General features: G+C 36.7%; 1 protein-coding gene across 6 annotated transcripts in view; it reads left to right on the top strand.

Annotated features, from left to right (window-relative positions):
- The window catches only part of DGKH (diacylglycerol kinase eta), a 167,543-nt gene that overhangs the window by 142,439 nt on the left and 13,822 nt on the right, over positions 1–11,282 (top strand). For 5 of the 6 annotated variants that reach the window (XM_090131319.1, XM_090131327.1, XM_090131346.1 and 2 more), the window contains 4 exons: positions 1,146–1,238; positions 5,571–5,690; positions 6,047–6,155; positions 7,575–7,705. In XM_090131319.1, coding sequence (XP_089987445.1) covers positions 1,146–1,238; positions 5,571–5,690; positions 6,047–6,155; positions 7,575–7,705 — 453 coding nt within the window. The remainder of the gene's footprint in view (positions 1–1,145; positions 1,239–5,570; positions 5,691–6,046; positions 6,156–7,574; positions 7,706–11,282) is intronic. The other variant, XM_031615605.2, reaches the window with a different exon arrangement.

Genomic DNA, 11,282 nt, shown 5'->3' on the forward strand with positions numbered 1-11,282 from the left:
CTGAAGTTTCTTCATGTGAATGTGAATTGGAAAAATCCACCTACAAAAGAGGGCAAAGAGTTCCCTCCTGACCTATATGGTATCTTAGAAAGCAGATGATACAGTTTCTGCATTCATCATTATCCCACTCTGCTGATCCCACTCATCGTTATCCCACCCTTTTGTGAGTGCTGGATGTTGGAAAGGCACTTTGATGACTGAATATGTGGAACATCTGTTGTGGTGGGGAAATACCCAAAGGGAAAGTTGGATTGGAGGCATAAAGAAAATATGTCTGTTGTCTTTTGGAAGCAGTGAAGAATTCAGTCCATCTGTAGAGGAGATACACAGTTAAGGTATTCTTCCTGAAGTTGTGCAACAGTGCATATTAGATCAAGCAAGGTGATGTGCTAATATAGTTCTAAGCAGGAGTAAACCAGACTCATATCAGCAAAGACCAAAAAAAGTATACAAAGTAAGCTGACATCTACTTACAGGCAATCGTTTAGATCTGTCTCCAGACACAATTAGAGGCATGATAAAGGCTCAACAAATTATATTACTACTTAGAGGTCAATTCTTGTGGATATGTTCATAGAAATTTTCATGCTTAATTGTTATTCAAATGTTATGCACAGAATGCCAAGGGAGCTCCATTGTGAGTCTCCTTCACAATGGGCAGTGTTGTTTTCAGGGGTTGGACCCAAAGATGAATAATTAGGTAGAGTCTTTCTACATAGTTTTAACTAACCTAAGCTTATTTATGGTAACTATGTTAGCTAACCTTTGGTTCTTAAAATATGGCTAGCAGCTAACTTATTCTAAGGATAAGGTGAGTGATTCAGATCAACAGTCCATTACATGAGAACCACAACTTTTCTACTGGCCTTTGCCATCCATGAAAATAATAAATTCATCTCAGAGGGCATGCTCACTGCCTCTTCGAGATTGTATAAGGTCATATTAAATAAAGTTGAGGAAAGACAGTAAATAGATAAAACATTTTTCTTTTTTGTGATCTCAGTGCTGAAGAAGTTGTCACTGTAGTGCTATAAATTGATATATTTCTCCTAGAGGAATACATGGTGAATGCAGTAAGCACAAAGTACTTATTCTCAGTCCTGCTAGCATCCCATCAAATAATTTTTATGCTTCTTATTCCCCAGAGCCTTACCAGAAACACTGCCATGGAGATAGCTGTCAACGTGAAGGCCTTACATAATGAAACTGAATCTCTGCTAGTAGGAAGAGTTCCTTTGGTAAGTTGACAAAATACATGATTTTATTCCCTCATACTTGGTGTGATTTGTTCTTTGATTTAGAACAGTAGCACAGAATTTATGATGTGCAGTAAGCAGCTCTGTAAGACCAGGTTGAAGATTTTACACTGCATTTATGCCTGGAATCAGAATGAGTTATGAATTCTTGTCCAAGGTTAGTGTGCATCTTCCATCACTCCAGATACCTAAAAGTCATTGCCTGGGCTGCCCTTTTTATTAGTCAGTGGAGAAAAGTAATATCCCTGTTGAGGCTGATTCGCCCCCTGTTGCCGTAGAGGCATATCTTAGAAAAAAGTAAATCATCTTCTGGAGGTTTAACATTTCAGAAAACTTCTGGAGTTTTATTATGTGACCACCTTCAGAGTTTAAATAGAGCCTGGAATGAGAACTATTCAGACACGTATATTCAACTTCTACAGATCTAATTTGGGCAAGTAAATCTCACCTTTATTTTAATATCTAGCAGGAATTATTTTGTAACTTTTAGCTGATAAGTGTTCAAGACATTTCTGATGGTACTTAAAGACTCTTCATCTTCTTCTTTGGCTAGTGTTTCTCTCCTTACAATGATGAAGGCTGCGTAGGAATTGTTGTACCTGGATGTATAATTAGAAAATACCTTTATCTGATATTGTGAAGAGAAAAAAAGAGGTCACGTTTTCTATGCTGGTCCAGTTTTAGAGTAACAATATACTCAATAGTAAAAGTTATATTTTCTTTGGATTCAGAAACAAATGTATTAACCTTACTGTTGAGTTTATAAGTTAAAAGGAATGTTTAAACTTGGCTCACTTAGACTATGAAAATTATAGGAGCAGGTTCAGATACCATTTTACAAGTGAAAATTGGTATAATATAAGTCTGTTCTACAGTAACCACTTAAGTTTTAAGAATGGAATGGAGTAGAATAAGTAGAACAAAATAGAACAGTTCAGTTTGATGGTTCCTACAAAGACAGTTAAGTCCAACTACCTAACCACTTTTACCAGATATGTTGCCCTTCTCTGGAAACATTCAATTAATATCCTTTTTATATTATTGGGCCCAGAACTGTATGAAGTATTCAAGGTGAGACTGCACCAGTACTGCAGTGAAAAAATCTCCCTCCTCAACTTTCTTGCTATGTTGTTTTTAAAGCATCCCAAAGGGCAGTTTGCTCTTTTGGTTGCCAGGGCACATTACTGGTTCATATTGAGCCTGCTGTCACCAACACAATTGAGTTCCTTTCTGCTGACCTTCTCTCCAGCCTGTACTCATGTCCAGCATTATGCCATTTAGGTGTAGAACCCTTCATTTTCCTTTGTTGAGTTTCATGCCATCAATGATTGCCCAATGCTCCAATCTATCTAGATCCCTCTGCAAGGTCTCTTGTCCCTCCAGAGAGTAATGATCTGAGAGTGCATCTCAGGTTATTAAAACTGTCAAAGATTGGGCTCATATGATCTATTTTATGAAGTTTTAGAAGGGAAAAATATTAATTAGTTGGTTTTGTCCAAGGAAATGTAAGTATATCTATTGGGGTTCTTTTGTTTGTTAGTTTTTTGTTTTGTTAGATTGTTAATATTAATCTCCCATTTCAGATTGAATGAGGAATCAATAGAGAAATCTTTTTAGTTTTTAAAATGGTTTGGGAAGAGGAATTAGATAAAAAGTTATAAGTTGGTAATGCAGTACTAAAACTAATGAACTCACCAGGGTAGTCTAGAAATAATGTTATTATGGAAAGTTTTCAATTGAAACATTACTTCTCAACTTGTTGAACTGTACTATGTACTGGCTCTAAAATTTAATTTAGTTGATTTGTCCATCTATTAGTTCTGCTTCTCATTGTGGTCTGTGCATATGTCTTCATGGGTCAAATATATTTTTGTAATAAAAAATTGCTTGGAAGTTGTTTTCCTGAGATGTCTGTTGCACTCATTTGACAGCATTTTTAGTTAGAATAGTACCCACAGTCCACAATAACAGGGCATCCTGGTAGCCTTATTGGCATTATTTTATAATTGCTGAGGCTACTTTAGACTATTAAATCACACAATTAAATCAGAGATATATGAAATGTAGGGCATTTCTTGATCTGTCAGCTGCTACCTTCATACATGGTTCTCCAGTCTTTCTCCTCTGGCAAACATTCTGTAATTTTCCTCTTTTTTTTTTTTTTTTTTAATTTTATGCCTCTTCAGTTTTCCCTCATTCCTCTCTTGTGTGATCAGAGCTTCCTATAGCTGTAAATTGATGCTTTTGTTACTTACACTACTTGGTAAACTTTTTCTTTGGTCGCCATTTACCAGCTCCTAGTCTTTCAATTATGGCTTCGGAAGAGAAATGTAAATACATATACAATCTTTCACCTTCTATAAGATTAATAAATTGCACACAATGGTATTAGCTAGGTAACATCAAATAGTGAATTAGCTAGAAAAAAATTTGTGGAATATCTCAGATAGTTATGGCTGGAATACAGCTTGGAAAAATTGTAAAATGTTGTTATGATTTGTCTAGATATTTTCCAAACACACCGTTTCAATTTTTACTTTTTACAAAAATATTTCCAGTCTCAAACAGAGAATGATTTTCCAATATACTGAGGGAGAAGGATGGCAATATGCTTCATTTCAACTGAGTGAAATAATCTGAGCTCACTGAAATCAAATATTTTCATATGAGAAATTTTGTTTGGCAATAAAATGAAAAAATCCTTAATTTTAAATGCCTCATTTCTAGTGTTAAATTTTATCTTATGTATAAAAATCTTTTTCTAGATGTTAGAGGAGGAGAATTTACCCTACATTTGCTGATTTGCTAGCTTTTGCCAGAAGTGTACTATATGTTTCTGTTGGTTTTATTTTTTCAGGAGAAATATTTGTAATGCATACATGTTCTTACCATCAGATGAGAGTTTTTTGTCCTCGAGCAAAATATTTTCCTTTGAAAATCAAACAATTAGATAAGTGAGTGAGAAATGCTTACTTCATTCATTTATGTAAAAATAAAAGACTGTTCAATTTGAAGAAATTGAAGGTTAAAATAAAGATGAGAGTCTGTTTATGGGCACCAAATTCTTTCCCTAAATTCTGTGAGCCTTAGAAGAGATAAAAACACTGCAGCAGAATGGAGCTGATATTTCCAATATAGCTCTACTAAATGGCAATACCTTCGTAGTCTCTATTTTGAAAAGTGATAATATGTGCTGACTACTGAAGCAAAGGAAAGAAGTTTCTGTTAGGTAAGATAAATGAATGCAGACTTCTAATTTATCACTGAACTCCTAAGAAGTCAAAATCTTTTTCCAGTGCTGGAGATCGAAGCTTCTCTTGCAAATCCCTTTTTAAAAATACATCAACCTGTATGTAATCATTAGACCTTTTCAGAAGGATGTTTTGAACTGCTTTGGGCCTGCTTTTTCTTCAGAGAGAAAAACTGATGTTCACATTGCTTTATTAATGATTCCAAGTGATTCAGGATTCATTTCCTGACCTCATAATGGTGCTTCACCAACACCAGATAACCGTGGAGCAGCTTTGATGTGGGTGAGCTGTTTGCTTTGCCCCTTCCTCACAAGTTTGACTCACGCAACAGCTGAAGAACACAGCTTTTGGATCAGGACTGTGAGGTTCTCAAAGTGTTTGTTGATAGAGTCAAATTCCTGTAGGCCAGGAAGTCCCAAGCTTTTTACACTGTCACTACTTTGTCTCCTTGGCTTTTATTGATAACTTTGGCTTTTTGTCTCCCATCTGGGGCTGCAGTCCTGTCCCTTTTCCATGTGTGATACCTTTTCCTGCCACCCTCAGCCAGCAGCAGCGTCACTCCATGTCACTGGTTAAGAAGACATAGTGCAGATAGATCTTTATCACCTCTTTAGGGATGGAGTGTCTTAGCTAAGGCACAAGATCGCTCAGAGGGTGATGACACACTGGAACAGGTTGCCCAAGGAGGTTGTGGATGCCCCATCCCTGGAGGCATTCAAGGCCAGGCTGGATGTGGCACTGGGCAGCCTGGTCTGGTGGTTGGCGACCCTGCACATAGCAGGGGGTTGAAACTAGATGATCATTGTGGTCCTTTTCAACCCAGATTCTATGATTCTATCCATTTCCTCTTATCTGACCATGAAAAAGTGATCCATCATATGAAGAATTTTGCAAATAATAACTTGGGCCTACTACCATGTACTCAATTTTTCTACAGCCCTTTTCAGACTTTTATTTCACTGTTTACTTGCATTGGTTTGTGTGTTGTAACAACATACCTAGCTTTAAATGTCATATATTAACAAAACTAAAAGTACTGTTTTTCTGGCCTACTTATAAACAGCAGTTGGAAGCTCCCCATGAAGAGCTGTTGTCTGATGCTTTGCACAGCGTGGAAATAGAGTTGAGAAAACTTGCTGAGATACCTTGGCTTTATTATGTTTTTCAGCCAAATGATGACGAGGTGAGTTTGATTAATACTTCTGTTTCTAATTAGAATTATTTTTCTGTTAAGAGGAAAGAGTAAATTAGATTCCTCATAATCTAGAGATGCAGTTTCAGTAATGATGCTGTCTGCTGTAAGCAAGTTTCTAAGCATAGGGCATATTTTTATTATATATTTTTCTCCCTCCTTGAAAATGTTTTGAATGGTTATTTAGGAAATGAAATGGGTGTGGAAATAAATCCTGATATAATGCTTTACAGAAGTAAAATTTGGTCTTAGTTTTTGAGATTAACTATGAATTACTGTCTCAAGTATGCTATTTAATTTAAGGGTGAAAGTTAATTAAAAGTAACTATGTCTATTCTTTCATGCAGGATCCCCCTCTGGATTATGCTAAAAGAAACAACAGGAGTACAGTGTTTCGCATAGTGCCAAAGTTTAAAAAAGAAAAAGTTCAGAAGCATAAGACCAGCCCTCAGCCTGGTATGTGTTCTGAAATTACAAGAAAAATAGTAGCATTTGAGCAATATGTAATTTTGTGTTTAAGTGGGCTATTTTCTTCCTTTTTTTTTTTTTTTTTTTTTGGTAAAAATTGAAATGCTGTACTCCACCAAAGTGAAAACTCTTGACCCTGATAAAGTGAAAGGCAGCTGAACTCACTGGTGTTTTCATTAGGATGAAGATTTCCTTCAATGAGTTTAGAAAGCATTCGGTAGCATCCCAAGACTTTCAGACGAGCCAAAGAACTACTGCACAAATATTTAGATAGCAACTATTTCTGTCATGAAACAGGATCTGTGTCTTCGCTGATGGTTACAGTTGATTAACTAAAAGTAATACAAGCCATACATAAACACATCATTTCCCCGTGAAGCTTCAATTCAGGTTTTTCAGGTAAATTTCAGGAGCTGTGTAATGCCTTTATCACACTGGTTTAATTAACCAGTTATTCTTAAATTTCAGATGAGTTTGAGTTCAGTAAGTTGGGCAAGTCAAACAAAAAGACATGATAGCCAATATTGATCTTCTAATTAGTAGCAGCTGAACAAACTCCACTCTCCTCTCTTCCCTCTGTTATCCATGAACTTAATTCCTTAATATTATGTCCAGGAGTTAAACAGTGATCAAATTATCCTAAAACTGTTTCTACATCTTTGTCTTTTTAATGGACAATCTGCAAAATATTGCCATTGCTGATTAGACTTCTAGATTTCAGATTAGACTTCAGATTCACTTCACTGTAAAACTAAATCAGCATTGGATGATGTTGCAAAATTGTACCAATAAGTAGCATAGCTGTTTTTTAGGATTAATGTGGGCAACTAACCTTAGAGAACAATGTTATACAGAGAGCTTATTCATGGCCTGTGTAACACAGTAGCTTAAAGAATACTTGTAGCATTAATTAGTACTAGAAAATATTAATTAAAGCTGAACTTGCTTGCTGCCATTGCTATATATGAAGTGTGGTTTATGTATTAATTTTACCTGTTGATTAGCTTTTGAAGGCTTTCTCCTCTCCCTGGATGATAACTAACAAATTAGTGGCATAAAGAAGAACAACACTAGACTTTGCGTCACTGATCCTAAGATGATTTGATGTGAATTTGTAGAGACATGAGGTTTTAAAGGCTTTACTGAAGAAACTGTAGTAAAGCTGAAAGCATGGCTGCAAAGCAAAGAACCCCAACTTTGTTTAGATACTTTCTCATGTTAACTGCTAACTTGTAACCTGCATGTAAAAAGGAAATTGTCGTTTTTTTTCTGGAAATGACACTTCTAACCTTTCCCTTTGCTAGCACGGCAATTCTACTCTGTTTTCCATTCTCTTTGGCCTAACCTTTGCTTGTAATGCATTTGAGCATGTAGAAATTAAGGGGGTTTTGCTCTTAACTTTGGTAGTTCAAAAATGGGGCACAGATGAAGTTGCTGCTTGGCTGGATCTGCTCAGTTTGGGAGAGTACAAAGAAATCTTCATCAGCCATGACATCCGAGGCTCTGAGCTTTTACATCTGGAAAGGCGAGATCTTAAGGTATTTCCTTTGTGCTACTTTTCTGCTATTGACCATTTTCTTTGACAAAACAACAACCAACTTTTCTTCTTTCCCTGCACTTTTTATATGCTTTTAGCTTGGCTTACACTGTGCAAATATGCAATGAACTAATATGCGCTGTCCTTTGGCCTGAATTTCTTAGTGCTGAGTTGTAATTTGCAACCAGAAATACCTGTGTTATGAGAGATTTCCTTTTTACACCTTATGTAGAATGACAGCATTATAATTTATGTCACGGGAGAAGCGTGTTGATATCTTACTGACATCAGTGTAATATAATGTTATCTTCAAGAGATCACTGTTTCCATTAATCAGGATCAGTATGGATCAGTTTCTTAAGCTGGTGTGATGATTTTGAATATATCTCCTGCAAGGTCAGCAGCTGCAAGCAGCTGACCTGCTTCAAGTGATTTATTGTGCATAAACTGGATAAAGTAAATTAATAAATGATGGCATTGAACATACATGGCATTGGCGTTTGTTCATCAGAGTTGACTTTCACAGCAGCATTTCTCATTCCTAACCAACCTCTTCCTGCTTTTGGTTTATAGATTTAAAAAAGAACGTTTTCTTTTGTCTTTCTGATTGCCTCAGAGTTCAGCAGAGAGAAATATTACCTAGCAATCTGAGATGGTTATTTGAGCTTGCTGGTCTTTTTCAAGAGTGATTTAAGTGCATCCATTGTATGTAATAGGGGCCCTATCTTTGGGGATTCATTACATTAGTTTTTCCAGGAACTCAGTAGTAATGAGTTCTTGATAATGTGTTTTGCAACTGCTTTTAGCATGTAAGAGAGGAAATAGGATACGTATAAATGGCAGACATTTACATTTAGAGTGCAAGTCATCACTCCAGCCACAGTGCAGTAGTCTCAGATATGGGCAATACTTTCATGCAGATTAGCCATTTTTTGTAAAGTTTCTTACATAGTTTGCAGTCCTGACACTATAAGGTAGTACTTGTATTCTGTGAGAGTTGCAGTAGAATGCAGCTGCTGAAGATAGATGTGTCTGATATGATGTGTTTAGTTGTTGTATATTATTTCATCTGTTGGTTCTAGATCACATAAGCTTCTTTCTGTGGAAGTTAAATTCCTTTCTTTCAGGACTGTACAAGATAACCCCTCCATGCAGAAAACTGCATGGCAGTCCCTCCAGGCAAGCAACCGTAATGCTCCAGTGGTGGATGTTACCTTTAAAGTTTAACTGGGAAATTTAGCATCATACAATGCAAAATTTTGCTAAAGTGTTAAGGAATGTTTATAAAAATGCGATATCAAGCTTGTTGAAATGAAACGAACAGAATAGTTCAGTTGGAAGGGATGTACCAAGATAATAAAGTTCAACTGCCAGAGATAATGGTTAAAGTGAACTGAACTTAAATCAGGACGTAGCGCTCATCCTGTTCATTACATCTGGATCCTGATCTCTACAAGTAGCTAATTAAAGGTCGTTCTGGAGTCCTGCATTTTTCTGACCAGTGACCTGGACTAGTGTCAAGGTAGAATGTGAAATGTAGAACAAGAGGTCAAGAGGTCACAAACTGCCCTGCTAAATTTTTCTCCATTTGTCTATTGAGATGTGCAGATGAGTCTTCAGTGCTTCTGTGAGCAATGCTCTACCTACAGCCTCTCCTCCAGTGCAAGGCTTGTGCTTTCTCGCCAGATTAATTGGTATAGTCATCAATTCACAGTCTCTTAATCCATGTGCAGCATTTACTGCCCACATTAATTCAATCCCTTGGGCTCACCTTTCTATCTGTGTCAGAAGTAGAAATGAAAAGCAGTAAGGAGAAGGATTTGATGAAACTCTCTTCCTTTGCAAGCGTCACTGAAGTAGATCGATACCTTGACTGAAGAATTGGGTAGGATGTCTGTCGTTATATACCTGCATTGCTTGTGGACCTACTCCAAGTTAGCTGTATGTGTGGCAGATGACAAATGTTCCTTGATGAACCGGATACCTCTGTCCATCTATTCCCTCCAATAATACCCTTTCTCTAGTTTCATATTCCTGATTTTAGTTAGGGAAATCTTAGAGTTTTACAATGTTTGATTTTCTTTCCATTGAGGAAGGGCTGGAAATTGTGAAATGTGCTGTAGAAAATACAGCAAGAGGCTCATTGTGATTTTTTTTTTAGCCTTCTTTCATGATTAAATTCATTGAAAACTAGACTCTAAAATAGATGCTGTCATTCTTAGCATTGACAGCTTGTCTCTATACGTACACCTTAGCAATAATCAGAACTGCCACACGTTTAGTAGGACTAGGGTGATGTTTCCTTAGAACTCCATAGCAGCGTTGTCTTCCATGAAGACATGTCTCTTGTTAGCTTAATGAAGAGTGAAAGGCTAAGAGTATGCTGAGGACTGGGCATCTCATCTATGTCTTTTGTAGAATCATTAGGAAAAGTTCTTGCATGTAAGATTTGCTAGAACTTGTGATGTCCTTTGACACTGCTTGTGCCACTAGGGTAGGTTCTAATCTGGAAGATGTCAATAGTAAGCCCTGCTTATATAAAATGCTTGATAGTTTTACACTGGTGTTATGTTCTACCAGTAACATCTGTGAGTCAAACCTGGAATAAACCGTTGTTGGCTAAGCAGACAGAGGGCTAATCACTATTATGTAATGCAGATGAAAAACTCCGTCAAGCTATTGCAATAGTTTTCATCAGTTTTTTCTTCCCCAACATTTTTGTGGTTTTGGTTTTGTTTTTTTGTTTTTTTAGGATATTTTGATCTTTCCCTGCTGAATACAATAGAGCTGGTTAAAATGGGTTGGAAGAGCATATGGAGAGGTTATCCTGTAGTTTTAATGCCATAGCTAGGAAAAAAAAAACCCCAAAATAGGCTGTTTTCTTCCTCATACTCTGGTAGATATCTTTGGAGATCATTTTGGGAGTGATGCATGGAAGGCTTCTGTAGCAGACCTTTGTAGCCTGAGATAAGAGAATTTCTGCAGACTTCCCCAGGTCAGTAGTAAACTGAGATAGTTTCTAGTGTCAAGAATGCGTAACTCCTAATTTCCTTCAAACCAGGCTATTACACAGACATGGAAATTCAGAGATTGGGGAGTTTTGTTTGTTTGTTTGTTTTTGTGACATAATTTAGCATAAATTGTGGTAAATCTTTTGAGATTTGCTGGTCTCACTACATTATTGCACGTTCAACTAAGATGGAAACAAAACTAAAATCTCTACTCCCTATACCGTAGGCATTGTTGATGACACTTTGTGAAGGCAGGTAGAAAAAGTGGCTCAGTTCTCTGGGAATGTTGTAATATCACATCTTTTTTCTGATCCTTGAAGTCTGGCAGTGCATTGCTATGTTGCTTATCCAATAGTTCTACTCATGAGAACTGTTGTGAAAGATTTGGAAGTTCTCAAACTTATGTACATGTGGCTTTTTGCAGTTTGGAAAGTGTCCTACAGGTTTTACATTGGATAGAATTTCTGCTACAGAGCAACAGGGGAATTTCAGTAGTTTCAATACTCCTGCATACTTTTGAGTCATTGGAAAATTAAGTTTAGCATAAATAGGAAAACATTCTCCAGC

This window comes from Phasianus colchicus, chromosome 1 (genome assembly GCF_987193195.1).
Source record: "Phasianus colchicus chromosome 1, bPhaCol1.hap1.1, whole genome shotgun sequence".
Classification (NCBI taxonomy): domain Eukaryota; kingdom Metazoa; phylum Chordata; class Aves; order Galliformes; family Phasianidae; genus Phasianus; species Phasianus colchicus.